This window comes from Choloepus didactylus, chromosome 8 (genome assembly GCF_015220235.1).
Source record: "Choloepus didactylus isolate mChoDid1 chromosome 8, mChoDid1.pri, whole genome shotgun sequence".
Lineage (NCBI taxonomy): Eukaryota > Metazoa > Chordata > Mammalia > Pilosa > Megalonychidae > Choloepus > Choloepus didactylus.
In genome coordinates this window covers 67,442,737-67,469,822 of record NC_051314.1, presented here as the reverse complement: position 1 = coordinate 67,469,822, position 27,086 = coordinate 67,442,737, and the positions used below count along the sequence as shown (strand labels likewise).

The following is a 27,086-nucleotide window of genomic DNA, read 5'->3' as shown; positions in this document are numbered from 1 at the left end:
GGTGATGGGTCTGAACATTCAATCATTCATTCATTTTTCCAAGGGTAGACAAATGGTTATTGACCATCTGCTATGTGCCAGGGAGGGTACTATGCACAGTGATTCAGTGATAAGACAGACAAGGTCCTGCTCTAGTGGAGCTTACAAATTTACTATGGGAGATAAATAATAACAATCAGTAAATGACTTAATTTCATATAATGCAGATAGTCATGAGTGCTTTGAAAAAAAAATGAGTGTGATGAGTATAATGGGATAGTATTTTAGATTGGATGGTCACAGAAGGCATCCCTGAGGAGGTGTCATTTGGGCTGAAACATAATTGACAAAAAGGAACCAACCCTATGACGATCCAAAGAAAGAGTGTTCCAGATATGGCAAGTGCAATGGCCCTGAGGAATAGAAAAGTCAGAGAGATGGAGGGGTCAAATCATGGAGTCCCTTATAGGCAAGAAGGAGTTTGGAAACTGCTAGAGATTTTGAATGAGAAGAGGGATATAATTTCAGTAGTCTAGAATAGGGATTAGATAGGCAGCATCAGAAAATGGGTCAGAGTTGGATATATTTTAGAGGACAAGTCAATAGGATATGCTGATGGGTTTGATGTAGTGAGAGAAATACTGTCAAGGATGATGGAAGATAATGTCATTTCCTAAAATAGAGAAAACTAAGAGAGGACCAGGTGAGGGGGTGGAAATCAGGAATTCTGTTTTGAACATATTAAATTTGAGATATCTACTGGACAAAATTTTCAGGAAGAGTAAATAATGTATCTTAAAACATCACATACATAATCAGTGCTTGCAAATGAATTTAATGACTATAGTAACTACAATTCTGACTCTAAGCAGACTTAGGTCCGACTCCACAGGTTGAAAGGAATCCTCTACAAGACTGCCCTTCAGACGCCAGTCCCAAGCTCAAGGGTTCCCAGGGCCACCCTCACTTCTGACCAACTGGCTACAAGTCCGGGGTTTCCCACCACCCCCTCAGGTTCCATCATTCACTAGAATGACTCATTGAGCACAGAAAAGTACTATATTGATGATTAGTATTATTATAGCAAAAAGGATACAAACCAGAAGTCAAAAGAATGGACACATAGGGCCTCAGGCGCAAGCTTTCGTGTCCTCTTCACATGGAATGTGTCACTCTCCCAGTACATAGATATGTATTATCAATCATGAAAGCCCCCTCGAACTTCAGAGCTTTTATTGGAGTTTCATTACTTAGGCATGACTGGTGGAATCAGTGCCACGTGGTGAACGCAGTCTCTAGCCCCCTACCTCTTCCTGGAGCATTGGGCTGATAAGAAGTAGCTGAAAGCCCCAAACCCCTAATCACAGGGTAATCACAGGGTGTGGCTAGCTCCTAACCCCTTAAGACTACAAGTATAGCTGGGCCCACCCTGCCATTCCTTAGCATAAACTATCAGGTATGCTCTGGGGCCCACCATTAATAACAAAGATACTATTATCATGAGAAATACAGAGATTTAGAGGTTACCTGCCAGGACCCAGGATAAAGGCCAGACCTCTTTTTGAAGACCAAATTCATTATTATATGGTATTCAACAAAAATTTATTTTCTTTCCCAGTTTACCGAATCTCCTAAAGCCAAGTGTCCCAACTTGAAAAGAGGATATGATACTAATATGATCTTACAGACCCACAGTGAACAATAATTGACTTAATATATGTGAATAAAGAATATTAATAACCAATATTATGTAGCTGTCACCATATGCCAAGCATCATTTTTAGTATGTTATATTTATTAATTCATTTAATCCTCCCAACAACTCGAAGGAAGCAATATTATTTCCATTTTACAGATTAGGAGATTGGGGCATAGAGTTGTTTCAGTAACATGACCAAGTATACACAGGTAATAAGTAAAAACTGTATAGAAATGTATTATTAAATGCCAAAATGTATATGACTGTTCAGTTCCTTAGCATTTATTCATTTCTCTTTGTCCTTTCTTTCCTTTTGATCTCCCCTCTTCTGTTTGGCCATTCCTTTGCTCATTAGCATCTTAAAAGCTTGATTGAAGATGTCAGAGATAAATTCAGAGACAAGGAGAGACAGATTATGTTGAATAGTCAATGAATATTATTGAACATCTTATCTGTGCCAGGCTATATTCTAGGAACTGGAGATTTAGCAATGAACAAAATAGACCAAAGTACCTGTCCTCATGGGATCAGTCAAGAAAAAGCTGTTTAGAAAAAGAATGACTTGGGCTTAACCTAGAAAATGTGTAGGATTTGGAAAAGGGAGTAAGCAGCCGTCAGTCAGCAAGCTACAGCTGCCCCTACAGCATGCCCTGTGACTTGTTTTTGATCAAGCTAAGAATGATTTTCATATTTTTAAATGATAGTTTCTTTTAAAAAGAATATAGGACAGAGACCATATGAGCCCCATAAAGCCCCAAGTGTTTGTTATCTGACCCTTTAAAGAAAATGCTTGCTGACCTCTGGGGTAGAGAGTAGTTCAGGAATAGAAAAAAATAAGTAAAGTTGGTGAAGAGTTTAGAATAAAGAGGAAAAAAATAAACAAAAAACAAAAAACGCTGAGCTTCAAAAAAAAGTTGGGCAGGGAAAGGTCTGGGAGAGATACAGTCATACAAACTAGATGCTCAGGTTTTGGAGGAGAGGGTATATAATGTCAAACAAGAACTGAAACCACTATTTTGTAGCAAAAGGAATCATGAGCATTTTGAGTTTCGTTATTTCATCTCTCCATCAAATATTAACTGAGTGCCACCAATGCTTTTTGTAAACACACATAGCTAGATAAGGCCCGGCAATTCCTCTATTCGAACTCTAATATCCCAGTGGGGCATCACAATACAATATATTAAATACTAAAATAGAAACTTGAACATACTTCTGCTAAGCACAAAAGAAACCATTTTTGGGTTAAGATAGAAAGAATACATGTAAAATGCTTAGAACAGTGCCTAACACATAGTAGGTGCCCCATAATTATTAGTTATAATTAGTTAACTTGTTTTATGAAGTGCCTACTATGTGGTGGGCACTGTGCTACATGCTAGAGAAACAGTCCAGATCCTCAAATTCCCAAGCTGGAAGGGAGATGGACAAGCCCACACACTTACATTAGAGAGACTAACTATGACTAGTGCTAACAGTGCAGCATGCACAGGACAAGATGGGAGGATGGAGATAAGGGTGGGTGTCTGGAAGGGCTGGTTTGGTCAAGTAATAGGAAGGGGCAGGGAGGAGTTATGGCAGAGGGGACAGTTTCTGCCAAGGTCCAGAGGAAGAAGAGAGCCTGGCATGGCCAGACATCTGCAAATGTTCTTTCATGTGGCTGAAATGCAGAGGGGGTTGGATGAAGTACAAGGCTGCAGTGTGAGCAGGGACTGGATCATGAAGATGTTTGCATTTTAATCCTAAGGACAACTCACTGAAAGGTTAAGTAAAAATGTCATGTGATCAGATTTGTGTACTGCATGGAAAAATCCATTTCCTCAGTAACTCTACCCTAGTTCCATTATTTAACTGTAAATGCTACATTCAGCTCTTAGGACTGTTAAATTCCTTAGCATTTATTCATTTCTCTTTGCCCTTTCTTTCCTTTTGGTCTCCCCTCTCCTGTTTGGCCATTCCTTTTCTCATTAGCATCTTAAAAGCTTGATTTAAAGATTTTAGGGATAATGAGGGAATGAACCTAGATCAGTCCATTCTAGATAAGTCTTTAGTGGAAATGGACAGCTAAAGGCAGAGATTTTTAAAAATTCCACCCTCCAGGGATTTTAATTGCATTCACTCTAGTCTCCATTATCACTGATAATTGAGACATGAATGGCTAGTCATTTCCAGACCCAGGGTTTCAGTCCTCAAATATGAATTAAAAATGGAAATTTCTCAAGGGCAAACAAAGAACATTACTTTTAAAATTTGAACATGAAAAATAGCAGAGGGACTATAATGAACACCCCTGTGTTCTGGTTTTCTTTAAATTCAGTTTTACTGAAATATAGTCACATATCATACAGTCATCTATAATGTACAATCAGTGGTTCACAGTACCATCATATAGTTGTGCATTCATCACCCCAATCTATTTTTGAACATTTTCCTTATACCAGAAAAAACAAGAATAAGAATAAAAAATAAAAGTAAAAAAGAACACCCAAATCATCCCCCCATTCCACCCTATTTTTTCCACTCAGTTTTTGTCCCCATTTTTCTACTCATCCATCCATACACTGGATAAAGGGAGTGTGAGTCACAAGGTTTTCACAATCACACTGTCACCCCTTGAAAGCTACATTGTTATACAATAGTCTTCCAGAGTCAAGGCTACTGGGTTGGAGTTTGATAATTTCAGGTATTTACTTCCAGCTATTCCAATACATTAAAACCTAAGAAGGGTTATCTATATAGTGCATAAGAATGTCCACCAGAGTAACCTCTTGACTCCATTTGAAATCTCTCAGCCAGTGAAACTTTATTTTGTTTCATTTCACATCCCCCTTTTAGTCAAGAATATGTTCTCAATCCCACGATGCCAGGTCCAGATTCATTCCCAGGAGTCATATCCTGTGTTGACAGGGAGATTTACACCCCTGGGAGTCAGATCCCACGTAGAGGGGAGGGCAGTGAGTTCACCTGCCTTGGCTAAGTTAGAGAGCGAGGGTCACATCTGAGCAACAAAGAGGCACCCAGGGGGAGATTCTCAGGCACAACTAACTACAAGCAGGTTTAGCCTTTCCTTTGCAGTAGCGAGCTTCATAAGGGCAAGTCCTGAGATAGGGGGCTTGGCACACCAAACTGCCAGTCCTCAATATTTGTGAGAACATTTGCTTCTGATTTTTTAAAGAAAGTCTCATGCTCCCATTTCTGAACTCACCTTCTCTCTCCAGAGGTAACCACTCTTTTGATATTTATCATTCCTATTAATGCTTTTAGACTGTTACTAAATACATGCATCCCTAAACCATGTAGTATTTTGCATATTTTTATATCATTCGCATCACATCATATATAGCCTTCTGCAACATTTTTTCCACTCAGCATTTTGTTATTGAAATACATCCATATTGGTACAAACATATAATTCATTCATTTCACTGTTACATAGCCTTTATTTTACACATTCTACTGATGATGGACATTTAGTTTTTTTCTATTACAAACACTGCTATTATAAATATTCTTGAATATGTCTCCTTCTGCACATTTTGGGCATATACTTGGATTGAAATTGCTGAAGGGTAAGAGATACAGTATACAACTTTATTAGATACTGCCAAATGGCTTTCCAAACTTGTACCAATTTATTCTCTGATCAAATATAAATGTACAGGACTTCCCAACTCTCCATCTCTTAGCTAACACAAATGTAATAATAAAATCTGAAAAAATAATTTGACTTTTTTAAAAAGCCCCAAACTGTAAATCAACCAAATATGAACATTGCATTCATTAAACATTTGTCCATTCAGTTAACACATAATGAGCCCCAGGCCTGTTAATGGATAAGCTCAAGATATTAGGTGGAGACAGAAATGGGCTCAGCTAATTATAAAGCAATGAGTGAAATGCTATAATGAACATAAGTTCACAGTGCCTGCCTAGAAATATACCATTTGTTCTTCAGAATCCCATCTTGCTTCTGGAAAGTTATTAACAACTTCTTATTGTGTGCTCTGAGCTATACACTGTGCTAAATACATCACATGAATTATCTCATTCTATCTTCACAAAACTACCCTAAGAAGTAGATACATGTTTCGTTTTACATATGGAGAAACTGAAGCACAGACAGATTAATTTTTTTCAAGGTGGTGGCTTCTCCTTTGTAGATTCATAGGAATACCTCTGTTGGAGATGCTACTGTTTTGAACTATATGTTTACATGTTTGCTTCCCCCTTTAGAAAAGATATGGTATTATTCGTCTTAGACTACCTAGAAAAAAGTAGGTGTTCAACATCTTCTTGACCAAAAGGGTCAGAATGAAACGACATAGTTTCACTATTTGAGAGATTTCAAATGGAGACAAGAGGTCACTCTGGTGGGCACTCTTACACACTATATAGACCCTTTCTAGGTTTTAATGTATTGGAACAGCTGGAAGCAAATACCTGAAACTATCAAACTCCAACCCAGTAGCCTTGACTCTTGAAGATGATTATATAACAATGTAGTTTACAAGGGGTGACAGTGTGATTGTGAAAACCTTGTGGCTCACACTCCCTTTATCCAGCATATGGATGGATGAGTAGAAAAATGGGGACAAAAATGAAATGAAAAATAGGATGGGATGGGGGGGTATGATTTGGGTGTTCTTTTTTACTTTTATTTTTTATTCTTATTTTTGGTTTTTCTGGTATAAGGAAAATGTTCAAAAATAGATTGGGGTGATGAATGCACAACTATACGATGGTACTGTGAACAGTTGATTGTACACCATAGATGATTCTATGGTATGTGAATATATCTCAATAAAACTGAATTTAATTTAAAAAAAAGTAGGTGTTCAATAAATATGAGTGAAAAAAAGAATGCTATGGGATCATTAACGTTGAAAGAGCAGACTGTAAAGGTGAAGAGCTGAACAACCTTGAAGTTGGAGATGTTCACCACAAGTAAACAGGCCAGGCAGAGCCTGAATCACTGAAGAACAGATATTCACCGGGGATGGGAAGTGGGTAGGAGTGCTGGGGTGGGGGTGGGGGGATGTGAAAGGACAAGGAGAAAGAGGAAATGGCTAGAAGGGCTGCTGGAGTTGACAGATTTTTTTTCATATATAGGTGATGGGATACCTCTCAAGGCAGGTAAATCCATAGGACATTCATAAATTGTTCTGGGTATTTGGTTCTCACATTTAAAAACTGTATGTCTAATCTTAGAAAGGCTTAAAGAATTGTGTTTTGTGGCACATACAAGAGCAAACATTTAAAGAATTCTTTCAAAAGTAACTTTTAAAGAAAATGTCACCCTTTTATAAAGGCTCTGCCCATGCAACATTGTTAACTTTTTCTTTGAGATGAACCATATCAAACATCTACTGGGATCTCCCCAAGTGCACTTTAAGCTCTTCATTTGCTGGAAAGGAAATCTTACTTGTAACCCTCTCCAAAACATGTATAGCTGTCTAGTCAAACTTTTTGTTGCTCTTCCCTTCATTTTTTTTCCTTAGGAGGAAGAATGGGATTTGATCTGAATATTTGCCAATTTTTTCCTGAAGTGTGACTGTGCTTGAACTAAAATAAAGGAATCTGGCCTAACAACTAACAGGGAGGGCTGAGTCCCAGAGGCATAAAGGACTGGTTTGCTAAAGAGCTTTAATGAAGTACACATGCTAAGCATGAATAAGAACAAAGGCACATTTGAAACCTGAGCCAACTGAAAGTTACATAACAAGAAGACAAACTTGTACAGTAAAATGAGAAAACTTTTGAGAATGGGAAAGTATGTCTACAGAACGGGCCTGAGAAAGAGGATAGCACCCTAGTGAAAAAGGAGATTAAATAGTTTATCTTTCAAGGACGGAGGAACTGGTTCTTAAAAAAAAACAAAACTAGCCTGGAAGTAAAATAATTTAATTGAAGTGACTGAGCAGGGATAGAAGGAAGATCATGCATGATATCAAACAGAAAACAAGAAAATTGTACACATTGTGGTATTGAGGATGGACCCTGTATTCAAAGAGGGATGACTAACCAACTGCATCTGTGGTTATTAATTGGTAATAGGGGAAGCTCTTCAGTGAAACCCATTTTTCAAACACTCTGTGAAGCTGTAGTTGTCCTAGAACTATTTTATAAAAACTCAGCACAAGAGCTTGGTTTGATTTTATTTATTTCTCCCTAAACAATAATTTTTAAAAGATTAACTCTTTTAAAAAACAATAAGGAACATATTTGTTTCCTCTTGCTGTTTTAACAAATTCCCACAAACTTGGTGACTTAAAAGAACACAAATTTATTCTCCTTAGAAATCAAGGTCTGAAATGTTTCTCACTGGACTAAAGTCAGGGTGGGAGCAGGGCTGTGTTCTTCTGGAGGCTCTAGGGGAGAATCATTTTGTTGCCTTTTCAGCTTGTAGATACTGCTCACATTCCTTGGCTCCTGGCTCCCTTCCACCCTTCAATGGCCAACCCAATCTTCCTCACATTGCATCACTCTGCCACTGAACTTCTTCTCCCTCCTTCTTCCACTCCTAAGGACCCTGTGATTACACTGGGTTCACCCAGATAATACAGAATAAGGATAATCTCCCTATTTTAAGGTGAGCTGATTAGCAATCTTAATTTCATCTGCAACTGTAATTCTCCTTTGCCATGTAATATAACATATTCACACCTTCCAGGGATTTATGCCATGCATATTGTTTGGGGGGAGGGGCATTATTCTGCCTACCACGACTTCCAACGTTAAACTATATTGATGGGCATTCAATACTATCAACAATGCTGAAACCTTTTTATTTGTTCAGCACATTTACAAACATTACACATTCTTGTATATATCTGAAAGGTACACCTTGTACATAAAATGTGACCAAATAAATTGTTATGCCTTCCTGTAGGAAGCCTAAAGGAGCTTTACTGTACTTTTCAGATTCTGATGGCTTAAAAAGAAAGATATAAACAACTTCTTAAATACATATACCAACTCTTTTTGGGGAGAGCAACAACATCCTAAAATCATTACTTTTTTTGTCAAAACAATAAATATTTACATTGGAAACACTATTAAAAGTTGAACATTTAATGTTTTTAAAAAATATTCACTGAAGGAAATTTTAAAATTTTAGTTCAAGAATGAAAATAGTGGTCATGAGGAAAGAGGCAAAATTGTTCTTTGAACTTTTACTCAAAAAAAAAAAAAGCAAGGTAAATTTGCACAGTGATATTAGCCACAGATGTTTGAGTAGAAACAGCATTTAATTTTCTCACTTACTTTTATTCCTTTTCTTATGGATATGTTCAAAACAAGCTATGATTCTCTTGGTAAAACAGCTCCAAGAGTGGAGCCAAATTCTCCCTTGTGGATGCAGAGACTCAGTCAAGGGAAAGAAAAACTAGGCTAGACACCTGTCCCCAGTGGAAAGAGGAAAAACAAACCTGGAGAGCAGCTCAGACAATGGGAGCCAAAGGGGAAAAAATAGTAGTTGGAGAGAGGAGGCTGTGTTTCCAATCTGCTGCTAGTTTATAAGGTAAATCTATTCCTGGAGGAAAGTGACACAGTAGCAACACACTAAAAACTAGGATAGGTGTGGCTGGTGCCAGATTGTATCTCCTTCAAGTCTCAGTTCTGATGTCACGCCTTCCAGGAAGTTTTCCCAGCATGCCCTGAGCCCAGTCTGTAGATCTCATTAATGCATTTATTCATTCACTTATTCATACTGAGCACCTGCCATGTTCTCTGGGGATAAAAAAAAAGTAAATAAGGCATAATAGCACTTATTACATGGCATTTTTGTAATGGTGTTGGCTTTCTGTCTGTCCCACAACTGCTTCCAAGAAGGAGCCTTGTTTCGTTTTTAAATCCTCAGGGTCTAGCACAGTGCCTGGCACAGACTAGGTGCTTAATGGACGAAGGGCTTACTTTAAAGAATATTTTTGATGGAAGGCCGTGTTTTCAAACCCTTGGCTCTGCGAGAGGTGGGGCGGCGTAGGGGACGGGGGAGAGGGTATACACAATAAGAATGGAAAGGCATCTTTATTTGGAGTGCATATAGCAATCCAGTTTCCTTATGTGGCCTCTTGTACTGAACTGAGTAAAGGAGAGTAGGGGAGTCCAGGGTGGGATGGGGAAGTTATTCCTTATCCTCCTTCCCGCGCGCAGGAGGGCTGGGCTTGGGGTGCCCGAGAAGTGGGTTCGCGCTACTCTCCCGCACCTCTATCCGCCCGCCCTTCTCACCAGGTCAATGGCCCGCACGTCCCGCAGCGCCACGACCCGCCGGATGGACTTGGGCGGGTTCTCGGTCAGGTAGATGAGCCGGTCGCTGAGCACCACGAACTTGAAAGTGTAGTTTTCTGAATCAGACACCACGACGCATGGTTCATAAGCGCGGATGGCGTCGTAGACCTGGGGCGGCAGGTGCCTCCGCAGGAACGAGTCCAGGCGGCTGTTCGTGCGCCCTGGGAAGCCGGGCAGAGTGTGGGGGACAGCGGACGCCTCTGAGGCCCCGCCCCGCCTCCACGCCTCCCGCCCTGGAACCCGCGCACGCCACAAAGCGCGCCCGCCTTGCGGCGGCCGCCTGTCCCCAGGAGCTGGGAGCGGAGCCTCCAACTTAAGGGCCGGACTCCTGGGTCTGACTGCCTGCAATCCGTGCTCCGCTCCCCAATCCTAATTACGGATAACAGCGGGCGGGGCAAAACGCTGTTCCTTCAGCTCGGGGTTGACAGGGACGTCGGGTTAATGCTGGCGAAGGACTCTGGGGGTGCGGGGCCAAAATTTAGGGGTCCTCCCTGCCCTTCCCTCACGCTTACCCCCACCTCCACCTACTCCAGCGATTGGGGACCACGCCGTCCCTTTCCAACTTTATTGATAGGAAGCTGCAGTTTTAATCCGATTTCCTGTGAGGGAAATAATTTCCTAGATTTTGAACGAGATGGAATTTACCAATTTATTTTTAAGTAGGTAGAACAATCCTAGAATCCCAATAAGACCGATCACAGATTTGACATTTGATTTTAACACTGTCTGGTATAGCTCATTTTTTCATGGGTATAAAGATAGATCTTTTTTCTCCAACCAGTTAAAAGTTCTCGGAGAAAAGGGATGTTATAAATTGATTTGGGCACACCCGAGCCTATCTAATGGATATGTTTGTGTTCCCAATGCCCAAAACAAGGCCTGGTATACAGTTGGGGCTCAATTATGTAAGATGAATGAATGAGTGAGGCTGGCATCTTGGAAAGTTGATGATTGCTGACTGCATAACCCTGAGACTGCAGGATAATAAAAGTACTCCTTAATTTTTACACGCCTGGACTAACTTATTATTAATTGCATTAGGGACATGAGATAGGCACACTTATAGAATCTTAGCTCCAATAATCCTGGGTGAAAACTTTCATTTTTTTTTCAGTGCTGGAAAAGTCATTCTCTCCCCTCCATGTTCATCTAAAGACCTGGTAATAAAAACCATATAAAGTATTTTCTTTTTTTCTCCAGATACCTGCAATCCTGAATCATATTTGATACTCTTTATTCCAATTTATATTCTCCTGTTCCTCATATTTACTATCATATACTGTATGTTGTAAGCCATCTCAAATACTTTGTGGAAAGAGGGTATACATTAAAAGTTATAAACATATTTTAGCATAAAACTGCTATGAAAGGAAACTGAGGAGAAATGTTTGGGTCTTGTTAAACTTAAGCATAAGATGATTGGGAGGATGTCAATAGCAGCAAAAAATAGGAATAGTGTTTCCTTTCTTAGAGATGCTACTTGGTGAGTGAGGAGAGACATGCCACCTGCTGGCAAAAATCTTAAATGACCTAGCATTTAAAGTTTTCTTAGGATCTGATCATACCTCTGGGCATTATCTGACTCTTCACAACTTCATAATGGGATGAAAAATGAGCCACAGTGGCATGGATATTTAAAATAAAGACTATTCCCTATCTAAACCATTCTAAGTAGAATTTGTTGCCCCAAACAACTGACAATGTAAGGGCCCATCACCTCTGCTGAATAGCCATACCTCACAAGAGCTGATGAGTCAACTGGCAACATCAGAGGTGAAATTTGAGGCCCAAGCAGGTGAAAAGGCCTCACTTCAGGCTGCTATTCCATGTCTCTCAGGCTTCCTGCTTCACACCTGCCTCCTCTCAGGTAACTGGGACTAAGAAAAACAGAATGACTGGACTGGGACCAGAAAAGACAGTTTATCAAGAAGCCATCAGAATGAACTTGTGTGACAAAGGCATTTGGCTTAACAAATGTTACAAAGAAGTATACAAAGAAGAGAGTTGGTGGTTGAGGTGACTTCAGTTAAATTTTTAACTTTTTGGCACACAGAGAAGGCAGAATTATGGTTTCCAGGCACTCAGTGCTCTATACTGTTGCCAAGGTAACAGCAAAGTTCAGATTGAAGGAGAGAGATTCAGTATAGGGGAAAGGGCACTGGATTTGGAGTCAGGAGAACTAGGTAGAGCTCTAACTCTATTGCTCATTATCTCTGAGACTTATGGAAAGTCACAGACTTTCTGGGCCTCAATTTTTTCGTCTGTGAAATGAAAATATTTGCCCTGACTCTTTTCTAGAGTTGGTATAAGGATAAAAGGCAATAAATTATGAACTCTAAAATATTCATATTCTCTTATCTTTTGGTAAGCTCTGTGTGGATAGGTAAAACAAATACAGCCATGATAGGCACTTATTCCTTATCTTCTAAATCCAACCGACCTCAAGAAACATTTGGTAGGTCATGGGAACCCTCCAGAGATTTGAGACTGGAAGTTTTAAAATAGAAGTACTTCCTCAGTGGTTCTAAGATCCCAAGGGTTCCCATCCTCCAGCATGAAACTAAAGACATCTATGCATGGAAAGATACTTGACATCTGTGCTAGGTATATAGAACCTAGTTTTTAAAGGATCTGATTAAGGAAAGCATTCTCCTAGTGCTTCCACTTAGTATTAAAGGATACAGACTATTTAAATATTGACAATTGTCCTAGTTTGCTAATGCTGCAGAATGCAAAACACCAGAGATGGATTGGCTTTTATAAAACGGGGATTTATTTCGCTACACAGTTACAGTCTTAAGGCCACAAAGTGTCCAAGGCAACACATCAGCAATCGGGTACCCTCACCGGAGGATGGCCAATGGCCTCCGGAAAACCTCTGTTAGCTAGGAAGGCAGCTGGCATCTGCTCCAAAGCTCCGGCCTCAAAACAGCTTTCTCCCAGGACGTTCCTCTCTAGCAAGCTTGCTCCTCTTCAAAACATCACTCCCAGCTGCACTCTCTTTTCTCTTTGAGTCAGCTCATTTATATAGCTCCACCAATCAAGGCCCACCCCGAATGGGTAGGGCCACACCTCCATGGGAACATCTCATCAAAATTATTTCCCACAGCTGGGTGGGGCACACTCCAAGCAAATCTAACCAGCACCAAAACTTCTGCCCCACACAAGACTACAAAGATAATGGCATTTGGGGGACACAATACACTCAAACCGGCACATTCCACCCCCTGGAACCCAAAATGGCATTATCTTTCCAAATACAAAATACATTCATTCCACAATACCACAAAAACTTAAATCATTTCAGTAACAAAAGTTAAGCACAAAATCCCATCAAAATCAATTTAGGCATGGTCAGTCCCAAGGCATAATTCCCCTCTAGCTGTGGATTTGTGAACTTAGAACAAGTTATATGCTTCCAATATACAAAGGAGAGACATTCATAGGATAAACATTTCCATTGCCATAAGGAGAAACAGTAAGGAAAACAGGGTTAACAGAAGCAAAACAGTTCCTAAAACCCACAGGACAAACTCCATTAGATTTCAAAGTCTGAGAGTCATTTACAGAAAAACGTTGCATCCTTGGGGCTTGAGAGAGCGGGAGCCTAACCCTTCCCAAGGGCCTTTTCGGCAGCCTGTTCCTCTCCAAACGCTTGGGTGAGTGCTCCAACATATCCACACATTGGGGAGACCACCTTCTCGGCCCCACCCTCCTCAAACCTCGGGGCAGCTCCCAGATTCCCTTCCATCTCCGGGGCACACGCTCAACCCCTTCAGAACAGTGTGGTGGCAGCCAGGCTCTCCCCAATTCCCTGGAAATGTGCTCCAACCTCTTTGGGACCTGAGGTGGCAAAACTCTTCCAGAGCATCGAGGAGGAAAGCCCGCCCTCGACCTCCAGGGCAAACTCACCCTTTCCATGCGTGTGGGCTGCTCCGCTCTCCCAGCCCGAGACCTCCTGTCTCCAGACCTCAACCTCCATGGCTCTGTCTTTGAAGAGATTTTTCCTTTAATTTTTTCCTTGTCTGTCTCCTCCAGTCCAGACCGGCAATGGCTCTGTCTATAAAGATCTCGCAAAAATTCTGTCGGCTTTGCATGAAGCATGCAGGGGTCAAAGCCATCAGACAATAGGACTTTCTACAAATCCTTTCTGGATAATTCCATCTCCAATCCTGGCTTGTACTGAAATGGTGGCTGGGTTCCATGTTTGGTTACATCCTCACGTTGGGCTGTAGCTTCTGGGATTCCACCCCCTGGAAGCTCGTAATTTTCCAAGCCATCAACTTCTGGTTTCTTTGAACCCAAGAGTTCAGTTCTAAGTTTATCTCTCTCTGCTCGCATTTTACTATAAGCTGCAAGGAGAAGCCAGGATACGTCCTCCACACGTAGTCTGGAGATCTCCTCAGCTAAGTATTCCAGGTTGTTGCTTCCAGATTCTTCCTTCCGTCTGACACCAGGACTCAATTTTGCCAAATTCTCTGCCACTTTAAAACAAGGATCACCTTTCTTCCAGTTCACAACAACACATTGATCATCTCTGTTCAAGGCCTCATCCGAAGTATCTTTAGAGTCCATATTTCCACAAACAGTCTCTTTAAAGCAGTTTTGGCCTTTTCTATTAAGCTCCTCACAGCTCTTCCAGAAACTCCCCCTTATCCATTTAAAAAGCCGTTCCAACATGTTTGGTATTTGCAAACTCAGCAGCAAAAACACCCCACTTCTCTCGGTACCAAAATCTGTCCTAGTTTGCTAATGCTGCAGAATGCAAAACACCAGAGATGGATTGGCTTTTATAAAACGGGGATTTATTTCGCTACACAGTTACAGTCTTAAGGCCACAAAGCGTCCAAGACAACACATCAGCAATCGGGTACCCTCACCGGAGGATGGCCAATGGCCTCCGGAAAACCTCTGTTAGCTAGGAAGGCAGCTGGCATCTGCTCCAAAGCTCCGGCCTCAAAACGGCTTTCTCCCAGGACGTTCCTCTCTAGCAAGCTTGCTCCTCTTCAAAACATCACTCCCAGCTGCACTCTCTTTTCTCTTTGAGTCAGCTCATTTATATAGCTCCACCAATCAAGGCCCACCCCGAATGGGTGGGGCCACACCTCCATGGGAACATCTCATCAAAATTATTTCCCACAGCTGGGTGGGGCACACTCCAAGCAAATCTAACCAGCACGAAAACTTCTGCCCCACACAAGACTACAAAGATAATGGCATTTGGGGGACACAATACACTCAAACCGGCACAACAATTAACAATCAGCTGACAGAGCAGAGGTATATTACAATGAAGTCTAAGGAACCATGCAAATTCCTTGGATTAAAAAAAAAGTTTTCTGATATTGAGTGGTCTATTCTGCTTCTCTCAGTCTTCCTGCTTCATACTCAGTTCCTCTAAGAGAAACCAATGATTGGCCTGGAACCATTAAAGCATATTTGACCTGTTTTCCAACTGTTCTCTATCCCAAAAAGTCCATTGATGACTGTGGCAACAGGCTTAACAAATGTTGAAATGAAGCACATGAGAATTTCACACAGGACTTAGTGGTTATCAGCTCACAATTGTACTATGTTTTGTTCAGTTCAATACATTTCACATGTATTTAGTGAGAAATTATTATACATAAACAATCAGGGCAAGCCTTCAAGAATTAGCAGTCTAATAGGTGAGTAAGACAATCACACAAATTTAATACAAAACAAAAACATATTAATGGCATAGAAGAGGTTAAAGAAAAACAAGCAACATCAAAGTAACAATCAAATAAGGATGATTGAGGATATCTGGAAGGGCTTTGTCAGAGGTAGCATTCAGTAAATGTTCAAGGAATTAATGAAACTGCCTTTTATTATAGTCAGTCCTTTTTTGTTGTTGTTATTTTAGTTCTTTTCTGATTATAAAAGTACTACATAGTTACTGTAGAGAATTTTTTAAAAATCAAAATGGTACAAGGAAGAAAACAAAAATTACCCACAATCTTACCGCCTAGCAATAGTCATTGCAAGTACTGGATATATTGCCTTAAATAAAGCTACTTACGTAAGTCCAAGAAAGAAGCTTTGAGGGTCTAATCTAAGGTAGAAGAAGGAAGGCTTGGAACAGAAAGTATAAATGTGATAAACAACACCATCCTGAAATCTAACCAGGTCATTGAATATGAAGGAGACAAAGATGACTCTAAGGGCATTGAGTTTTTTTGAGTGATTCAACGTATTGGCAGAAATAGCCACCTCAGGAGGGAGGTATATTTTATGGGGAATATCACAACTTTGGTTTTGGACATGTTAGATTTGAAGTACTGATGAGACATGTAGGTGGATGGGAATACAAATTGGGAGTAAAGAATATTAGAACCAGAGGTATAGAACTGGGAGTCATCTTCATAGAATTGAGAATTGAAGCTGTAGAAATGGATGTTACTGAGGGAAAGAGTGTAGAAAGAGAAAACCAGATGGCTAAGGACATAGCCTTGGGGAAGATATGTTGTGGAGAGCAAAAATGGGGATGTAGTGAAAAAGACAAAGGAGTAGTCAGAAAACTAAAAGGAGCTTGAGGATAATATAGGGTTGTAACTGAAAAGTTAGGATTTAAGGACTTATTATGATTACTGAATCATTATATAGACATTCCTTTTTACTTTCTGGTATATTAGAGTAGACAGAGGGAAATACCTGAAACCTGAACAGTAATCCAGCTGCCTTGATCTCTGATAATGGTTGTATAGCCTTTATCTTGTGCCCTTGTGATTGTAAAAAACCTTGTGACTAACCTTTACTTCTACCCATTTATCCAGTTTTTTGACTTTAAAGTCTTATGATCACTGAAGACAGCCCCTAATGTTTATTAATGAAGGGTCTTGGATCAGCCCAGAACTAACTCACCCCGAGTCCAAAGTTATCTTGATAATGGAAGCTGGGTCTAACCAAAATGGGCCCGCCTGACATGTGCAGTAGCTTAGATTTTAACCTACAAATCATCTATACTTCATTATAATACTAAAAATCACACCCATCATCATATTAAGGCTGCCATTTTTCTTACATATGTTCTGTGACTAAGCATGTATTCAATCTGTGCATGCTCAATAATTAGATCTCTACTAATTACATCATCTGGGGCCATTGTACTCATTATCCTAAAACCTGCCCATCTTTTGATACTATAAAACTATCAGAATTATTGCAGCTCAGGAAGACAGATTTTGGACCCATAGGCCATCTGTTCTCCGGCTTCACACCTTACAATAAAACTCTTTCTCTCTTTGAAATCTTGGTGTCTCAGGAATTGGTCATTTGAGTGCATTGGGCAAAAGAATCCACTGCCTTGGTCCGGTAACAGGATCAGAAGCCAAAGGAGGAGAGAATTTCAAGAAGGAAGGAAACAGTCAACAGAGAAGTTGAAAGAAATGAATAAATGAATGAAAATGGCTAAAGGGCTGGGTAATTTGTAGGAATTTCAGTAGAGTGCTTTGGGAGTAGGAGACTAAAAGATAAGAAGTGAGGAAATGGAAGAGTAAAGTAAGGAACAAATATGGTGTACTGTAGATAAGAAATCTAGAATCAAGAGTCCAGGGTTCTAGGCCACCATTTACCAGCTGTGTGACTTAGGATAAGTTACTTAACATAGATCCATTTTGGTTCCCTCAACTGTAAATTTAAAACAATGATGATAATGATGATGTCTACTCTCTCCCCATGAGGTTAAGAGGAACAAATTAAAAACCATAATGGACTATATAAATGTTATCTACCATAACTTTTTCAAGTACTCCAGTGACTGAAAGAAAAGGGAGGCAGGAACAAGTAAAGTTTTGTTGTTATAAGAAAGGGCCTGTTCTAGTTTGCTAATGCTGCTGGAATGCAAAACACCAGAGATGGATTGGCTTTTTAAAAAGATGTTTATTTGGTTACAAAGTTACAGTCTTAAGGCCATAAAGTGTCCAAGGTAAACACATCAGCAATTGGGTACCTTCACTGGAGAATGGCTAATGGTGTCCGGAAAACCTGTTAGCTGGGAAGGCACATGGCTGGCGTCTGCTCTAAAGTTCTGGTTTCAAAATGGCTTTCTCCCAGGACATTCCTCTCTAGGCTATAGTTCTTCAAAAATGTCACTCTTAGTTGCACTTGGGGTATTTATCCTCTCTTAGCTTCTCCGGAGCAAGAGTCTGCTTTTAACGGCTGTCTTCAAACTGTCTCTCATCTGCAGCTCCTGTGCGTTCTTCAAAGTGTCTCTCTTGGCTGTGGCACCTCTTCAAACATCACTCTCAGCTGCACTGAGTTCCTTCTGTTATGTCAGCTCATTTATATGGCTCCACTGATCAACTTAGACCCACCCCGAATGGGCGGAGCAACACCTCCATGGAAATTATCCAATCAGAGTCATCACCCACTGCTGGGTGGGGCACATCTCCAAAGAAACACTCAAGGAAATCTAATCAAAACTGATAACGTCTGCCCACACAAGATTACATCAAAGATAATGGCGTTTGGGGGACACAATACATTCAAACTGGCACAGGGCCCCTGAGCACATTTAGAGGAAGAAGAATGGACTTAGTACTGTACTATAGCTCAGCAAAGTCATTAACCTCAATAGGCCTTGATTTGAGAGTCAGGAATTAGAACAGACTCTAGAGTCAGACTATGTGGGTTTGAATCCCAGAAATTACTTCTTGCACTTCAGTTTCCTCATCTGTAAAATGGGGATCATAGTACTGACCTCATAGAGTTGTGAGGATTACAGTATGTGCCAGTTTGGATGTATTATGTCCCCAGAATGCCATGTTCTTTAATGCAGTCTTGTGGGGACAGATGTATTAGTGTTGATTAGGTTGGAATCTTGATTGTTTCTATGGAGATGTGAATCAATCAACTGTGGGTGAAACATTTGAGTAAATTATTTCCATGGAGATATGGACTCCTCCCATTTAGGGTGGGTCTTGATTAGTTACTGGAGCCCTATAAGAGGTGAGACAGAAGGAGCTCACTGCTGCAGCCAAGAGAGATATTTTGAAGATGGCCATTGAAAGTAGACCTTTGCTACTCCAGAGTTTGCCTGGGAGAAACTAAGAGAAACCAGATGCCTAGGGAGAAATGTCCTGGGAAAAAGCCATTTTGAACACAACCTGGGAGCACAGGAAGAAGACACCAGCCACGTGCCTTCCCAGACAACAGAGGTGTTCCAGACACCACTGGCCATTCTCCTGTGAAGGTATCCTATTATTGATGCCTCAGCTTGGACACTTTTATGGCCTTAAGACTGAACTTTGTAACCAAATAAACCTGCTTTATAAAAGCCAATCCATTTCTTGTATTTTTTATAAAGGAGTATTAGCCAACCAGAACACCATATGAACACTTAGAACTGTGTCTGGCACAAAATAAACACTAGTAAATGTTGGCAATCAATATGTAAAAGAATTGCCATATGCAAACATACATTCTTTAAATTAAAATAATGACAGTTACTGGAATTTTATGTTCGTCTGAGATGAGAAAGTATCCATACTTGAATGCATGGGGAAGCTAGAATACTGAAGGGTCAATTTGAATACTTCTCTCAAAACCTCTTCTGTTGCATTCCACCAAGTGCTTTCTTAATTTGGTCTGAAATAAGGTTTTCCAAAATTCAAAGCAATTTTTACAATCCTAGGTTTCTGAACTACCATAAAGGGCCAATGTTACTAGAAAACATGTAAATAAATGGCTACCATTTACCAAAAAAAAAAAAAAAAAAAAAATTTACAAATGAAAATGGCATGTAAAGACAATAGAATGGAAGGTCATAATCTTTAGGATGAGGCAGTGGAATATACTGAATATATTATAGACTTTGTAGCCACTCAGACCAGGATTAGTTTTGAGCCAGGATTAGTTTTGAGCCTCCATCATCGTTGACTCATAGCTCATGTAATAACCCATTCAATGATTCATTTGCATTATAACTACAGGGCATTGTACTAGGCTCTGGAGATACAGAGAAATGGACAGGAACCCTAGCCTGACACTTTAACAAGTGAATTACAAATGTGATGCAAAAGGGATTCAAGATGTTCTTATGTATGAAATGATTTGTACAGTGTCTTGCACAGTCACTAAATAAATGTAGCTGTTAACTGTTAACGTTAATTTCATTGTTCCCATTTTTCCGTTTTACTGATTCTCCATTGTAGTTTCAGTGACTGCAACCTTGTCTACACTCAGTACCTACTGAATGAATAATTAACAATAAAAATGAAATATTGAGCCATAAAGCTCTTGGTCTCTCGACACGTAGGGCCACATAAAATCATTTAAATAACGAACTCACACGTGGTTTGGACCATGTCAGCCTGACTTCCGTAGCTCTACACTACCAACTACCTGACCAAGTTCTTACGGAAAGTGACCCAGCAAACCCACCCCGAGCGCCTCAGACCACGCGCAAACGCAGCCAAGAACTCAGGGACAGAGGCGGGACTCAGGACCGGATGCCCCATCCCAGCATGCTCCACAGAATTCGGCGACCCAGTCTCCCAGCAAGCTCCATGGAGCACGCTCTGCGCCCCGCCGCCCGGAAGCGCCTCCTACACGTTGCATGCTGGGAGTTGTAGGCCACTGGCCCCGGACCGCGGGCTGCCGTCCGCGCTCTCCGTGAGACTGCTGGCCTTGGCCAGCACGGCGCCGACGCGGGGGGCGCGTTTCGTGCTGACTCAGCGGCGGTGGCGGCGTTAGCCTGCCTTCGCGGTCTTTCCTTTATTGGGGCGCCAACCCCACCTGCCCACTGGCTCTCCTGCTTGCCCTGTACCACGCAAGACAAGGCGCCAGGGGACGCAGAGCGGCGAGAGGCGTGTGGTCCCGGCCAGCTTGGTCGCGGGAGTTAGTGCTGCGGTCGTGGCGGAGGACGACAGCGACAAGGACGAGGGCCACCCTGCCCGCTCCCAGCGTGCGGCGTCGCTCCCCTCTGCTGACCAGCCCTCGGGAGTGCAGGCGGGGAGGCGGGATGGAGTGATAGGGAAGGTGATTTGGGGCCCGGTAGCGACGGCTCCCTAACCCGGAGCATTCTGTGCGAGGCTGCGGGGAAGTTGGCCGGGCCGGCGGGCGGACTCGGGGAAACCTCGATACTCTCCTCTTCGGGGAGGTTTGCGGACCGGGGTCCTCCATGGCCACACACCCCGGGGCTAGGCGGACTGGTTGGGGGTGGGTATGAGCTGCAGCCGCGAGGCCGTCGTCCCTAATGCGTGGCCACCCGTTGCTGGGTGTTTCATCACCCCAATTGCCACGAGGCTTCCTTTGGGGGAGGGATGCGGGGGAAAGGAAAGGGGCAAGGCTGGTTAGGAGGGACCTCCTGGCTTGTGGCCCCCAAGCCAATTTCACGTCCCACGAGTTTTAGCTGCAGGGTTCTCAAACTTGATTCGCCCCCCCCCCCCCAACCCCCACACCAGGACAAAAAGGAAGAGAATTATTTTTGTGAAGTAGTTTGCCAACACGGGCACTCCATTTGTTCACCTCCTCACAATTCTGCAGGAGTAGATAAAAGTGGTGGTCTCTGTAACCAGAAAAGCCGAGTACTTGTTGAAAGCACTGGTTGTTAGTAGGGGAAGTTACGATTTATTAAAGCGACTTATTGGCGTGGTATGGATTGTTCGCTCTTAAGTAGGTGTGAAGGGATTTTTCCAAATTGATTGTTGACTTACCGGCTATTGTGGAAAAGTTAGGGCTCTATGGTTTAGGTTTGTTGTTCGCCTTCCGTTCACCCCACGCAAGAACTTTTGCTAAACGCGTAATTGATGTTTACCCCATTATAACAAATATTTAAGCTTGCACAGCTGTGTTGTGTTGGAACATGTGTTCACGCACAACTAGGAAGGTTGTCACCTTTTCGTACAGGGCGTAACTTCTGGTTTGCATACGTGTAATTTGCCATGTTCCGTTGCAGGTTGGTTATCCAAGTGGCCTCTCTGTGGGCGATTCTTTCTATAATGACGACTGTTAACAAATTTAGGTTTCCTTAGGTTGTTTATTGGTCAGACCAAGCCATGTTTTTCCTTAGGGTCACAAGGAAGCCATGTTTTTCCTTAGGGTCACAAGGCTGTTTCCGTTGATATTATCAAAGTGACTTGACCGAATTTAAGTAATTTCCTCCCAATCATGTCAAATTCAAGAACCTTTTATAAGGTTTCTCAATCTCAGAGCCATAGAAACTCTGAAATTATCTTTTCTCTGTATGCGTCCATTTTTCGTGGAAGAGAATGAAAGTGTAGCATTCATCAGATTGTCTTTTTGACCGTGGGGTGGAAAAAAACTTAAAAACCCCCTATTTTTTTGTGCCTTCTCATCTTTTCAAAATGCTGATTTACTAGTATGTTATAATGATAAACCCAGATGCTCCAATTATTTCTTATTCTTCCTCCTCACTCCCCATGTGCCTAGCTCTGAATTTTAAGTAACCCATAGAGGGCCTACTATGTACTGGCCATGCTTTGCATTCCTTGTCTCATTGAAGTCTTTACAACTTTACCGGGCAGGTGGGCTTTTTTCTGTAATAGGAGGTGCTCTCAGATTTTGTAAAGTTGGGGGGAAGATCTGAAGTGCTCTATATTAGGGGTCATATAACCAGGATCTGATCCTGACCTCACCATTCCTCACCCCCATCCCCTCATTAGTCTCGGCCTCTTCAGGCCTTGATTTTCTTTTTGGTTATGATAATTTTTTTTAAAGCCTTGTTTACACATCATTTTGAGTTTGTTAGTGTTTGCCCAAATAAATATTCTTTTGGGTCTCATGTTCTTATTTGAGAATCTTAGACCCTGTATTGTGAAAAAGTGGATTATTTTGATTCAGCGATTTCTGCATGTTTAGATAATTGTTTACCATGTCTGTTTTCCTATAACTTACATAGCTTATATATAACTTGTAATATAACTATAAACTATAACACCATTTGCTCATTTGTAGCATTTTTTCCAGAGACTGTAAAATACTCAGAGCAGGCAGTATTGAATTATTTGTCAATTTTTGTATTTACTATTACATTTTTTGAAACGCATTTCTAGAATTTCTAGAAGAGTAGAGTTCTGTAAACGACAAAACCAGCTCATTGTGCAAAAGCTCAATGACTAGTTTTTTACTTTCTTACTCTTTACTCTTTATTTTGACTTCTCTTGAACTACTTCTTAGGTACCCCAATGAGGATATTGAACACTGAGGTTACTCTTCCGTCAGCCGTTGTCAAGCTTGAAATATTAGTTTGTGGAAGTAGGCATATTTTAATTAATGGGATACTCTGGATTTGTCATATTTTTACCTAATATAGTTGCACAATTGCACTTTAAAGTGCTGGAGGTAACAAGTAACAACATTGTATAAATTAGATGCCCCTGTTTAAAGTTGTAAAGAATTATTTTCTTTGTACTTCATTGAAGATTTTGAAGAGTAAGAAAACTTAGGTAATTTAGTGGCATACTTCAGATTTTCAGAAATTATGTATTAGTGGAGTGGTAAGCTAGGCCCATTCTTTCCAAACTTAGAACTCTCTCTTAAAATTTATTTTAATTGTAATGTGAATCGTTTCAAGACACTTAAACTTCTTTGACTGATTTTTTTTTAAGTTATGATATTCTAGATAAACATCTGTTATGTTTATCAAGTACTGTTTTCTTTCAACCTTGTTTTTTGTGTGCAGATGTTTGTGGATTCTTCTGTGGGATCAGAGAGCACGCCTATTGTGATCAGAAAACTCCAAGTATAGCAGCAGGGATGGATGAACAGGCTCTTTTAGGGCTAAATCCAAATGCTGATTCAGACTTTAGACAAAGGGTAAGTTAAATCTGCTTAATCATTTTTTTTTTTTTAAGTATGTTAACAGATTTGCATTAGAGGACTTGAATAGAAAATATTTGTGATGATAAAGGTCTCATCTGAATACAAATGGATCCAGAAACAAATTTGAGGTATTTAAATGTATTCGGAACACAGAAATAGGAAGTGTAGAGATTTACTGTTTGTTTAATTGGCTGAACAGAAGTCAAGTTAAAGTCTCATTTAATTCAAAGCAGAACTTTATGCCACATCAGGCATTGTTTCTAATTATTTAAAAATTGTAAGGCGGATCTTTGAAGGGACTTTCCCTTATTATTAGACATGTGTATTTTATTTTCCCATTGCTTGGCTTGGTCTAAAACAAGTTGTTTGACTCCTGTGTTGCATGTATCATTCTTGATATTTAGTCCGGACAGACATACAAATAAGAAGTTATGGTATCCCATGTTATAAGTTATGTAAAATTATTACATGAGAAGGAATCCAAGGATAATGTTTTTATGAGGTACTCGAATATTTGGGTAAATGTAAACAATTAAAACAGTGTAGTCTGTGACTATAACCATGACTGTAGCTGAATGATAAAAGGAGCATCTAAAGGCAAGCCTATAATTAATTTTTTAAAGACATGTGGGCGTTTAGAATTATAGGGTAAGTGGAAGGAAAGAGGCACTTCCTCTTTCTACTCTTTGTAGCAAAGGATTTTTTTTATAGATGAGCTAAAGGAGATTAACACTGTCACCAAATAACATCACAGTATTCTGCTTTTAAGCAGAAATTGCAAGTAGTTTAACATAGTACCATGTGCATGACTCATACTATTAAATAGCTACCCCTGCAGATACAGAAAAATAATAGGAATTGAGATTTAAATATCTACTTGCCGGTAGATATCTACTATCAATATCTACTATCAAACTAGTGAGTACATTCAAAGACTAAAAGTTCATCTCTTGTGTGAGTAGACAAATATTTCTTTCCTTGTGAATTAAGTTACCTACCTTAAACTCTTTACTCACGTAGTAGAAGTATTATAGATTTTATCTTTATGGTAGCTTGGCATTGCAGGCTCAAAATAATGAAAAGCCTTTGACTATTTGTTGAATTATTAGATGGCCTTTCCTGTTATGTTTTATTTTCCTTTTTTGAAATTTTTTGTTTTTTTATTAAATCCTAGCAGATGGCAGATTTTTTAAAAATGTGCCACGATTTTCTTTTTCAGAAAAGTAAAACCAATACATTTTTAGTGGTTTTAATATAAAACTTAATGCTTTTCATCAATAAAAATGGGTTCTGTCAGTCACAGGCATGTGTTAAATATCCAGGTCCAGCATTAATTTGATTTCTCATTAAACCAACCTGAATAACAGAATTAATTAGGATGAAGAAGGGATATTAAGGAAACGTGGATTCCAGTAGTCCTTAGGATACAGTTCAATAGTGACAACTTATTTCAGTTTGGTGTTAAGATAAATGAGTGCCAGTCACAATTTCTCAATTGTCTGTTTGTAGTTCTTTGTTGTCTATGTGGACAGTAAAAGTAGCTGAACTGATTCTGTTGACACTTAAAAAGACAATAATGCTTAAAAAAAGGTGTGGGGTAGAAGAACTAGGTGACGAAAGCTATGACTTGTTCACCATCACTGCAGAATTAAAAAAAAAATTAACATTCTAGTAATGCATGGATTTAGACTATAAAGACTGTGGTTAAAAACTTCCAGATTATTTTCTCTTATTTTTTTTTAACATAGGACACCTGTCTTGGCTTAAAACCTATTTAAAGAAAATGGTTTATCAGTGGTTTTCACTATTCTAGTAGCTGAATCCCCTGCTCTTTGTGTGTGTGGTTTTGTTTTGTTTGTTTTTTTTAGTAAGTGAAATATTAGATGGTTACACAACATATATGATTGACTTCTACCTTATCCTCTGCCCTGGCCCCAGAACTATTATTAAGGAAACCCTGGAATTTCATGGAATGCTCTTAGAAAACAACTGTTTGATTATTTACAGCTGCCTGGATTCCTATATTACATTTCTAAAGATAGTCATTACTTAAACTTAAATAATTATATATGGTGATCACAATCCAATTATCTTCATTTACCTGGTACTAAAATGTATGAAAATGCATTTCTTCATTCATATAGTTGCATAGTACAGGAAACGATCACTTATTACAGTGGCTTTTTGCCTTTTTTTTTTTTTTTTTTTTGCCTATAACCCAAAGGAAAAAATAATTAACATTTTGACCCAGTATGTATATGTACATATATATTTCTATATATATATGTGTGTATACATATATAACCAAAACAAGTTTCATAAAATAATATTTATTCTTGCTAAGTGCAGTGCGCTCTGATATTTTCTATTGTTTTCTTGTTTTAATTGTTAATCAGGACCTGCTAAATTGATTCCATTGTTAATGGCACGCAATCTACGGTTCAAAAAATATATTGATCTATTTGAAATTAACTTCCTCTATTGCTTGATAATCCTTTGACTGCATTTCAAGGTTTGTATCAGTACATATATGCCTTAAAACCATCTGGCAGTGCTTCTAGTTTATGTGTAATTTTCTTGACTGAGACAATTTTTATAAGTTGGTGAGGTTACTTTGCTGTTTATCCATTGTTATGTGAAACCTGCATCTGTGGTTGATGCCTGGTACAACATGCTAATGGAAAAGAGTGGCAAAAGTAACTCCCAATATCCCAACAGTTTGGTAGAGGATACGTAGACTCAGTGCTGGGTTGATCCAGAATACACTCTTTGTTGGCACACAGTCTTGCTTCTGATTACAAAGCCCTGAATTCATGGACAGAAGGATGAGAAACACATTTCCTAAAGTTCTGACCTTTTCAGTTATTTGGTACTTTCCCAAAATTCATATCATGCTGTTACATTCAATTTTAATCTCATTTTTGGGGGGGAACTAATATGATTATGTTGAAGAATTGAAATACTTTCCTTTTCTGTGCAACAGTAGATCAAATGATCTACAGAGTATGTTATGTTATTTATAAATACCTCTTTAATGGAATATTTTTTATTTAATAGGAAAAATACATTTTAGATCCTATTCTTAGGATTGTTTATACCCCAAAGTAGTATAGCAATTGAGAAAGCACTTGTATGTTTTCTCTCTCCATCCTCAAAATAATCCAGTGAAGTCTACAGGGCATTTTTGTGTTATCTCCTTTGCTAAAAAAAAAGGGAAGAGATTGGAGTATATAACTTAATGGAATTTATTTTTTATTTAACCTTTTTTTCTAGGAATGGTAACTGTTCATTCAGAGTATTCATTTAGCACATATTC

At 39.9% G+C, this 27,086-nt stretch overlaps 2 protein-coding genes across 5 annotated transcripts in view; one reads left to right on the top strand and one right to left on the bottom strand.

Annotated features, from left to right (window-relative positions):
• The window catches only part of C8H12orf56 (chromosome 8 C12orf56 homolog), a 152,730-nt gene extending 140,302 nt beyond the window's left edge, over positions 1–12,428 (bottom strand). Inside the window, 2 exon segments of the mRNA XM_037847380.1 lie at positions 9,905–10,333; positions 12,405–12,428. Of these exon segments, the coding sequence (XP_037703308.1) occupies positions 9,905–10,333; positions 12,405–12,428 (453 nt within the window).
• Positions 1–27,086, top strand: part of XPOT (exportin for tRNA) — a 271,525-nt gene that overhangs the window by 202,694 nt on the left and 41,745 nt on the right. The window contains exons 1-3 of one of the 4 annotated variants that reach the window (XM_037845727.1): positions 20,560–20,965; positions 23,126–23,203; positions 23,631–23,764. In XM_037845727.1, coding sequence (XP_037701655.1) covers positions 23,134–23,203; positions 23,631–23,764 — 204 coding nt within the window. In that variant the 5' untranslated portion in view covers positions 20,560–20,965; positions 23,126–23,133. Of the gene's footprint in view, positions 1–20,559; positions 20,966–20,995; positions 23,204–23,630; positions 23,765–27,086 lie in introns of those variants that run through there. The other 3 variants (XM_037845728.1, XM_037845726.1, XM_037845729.1) reach the window with 3 other exon arrangements.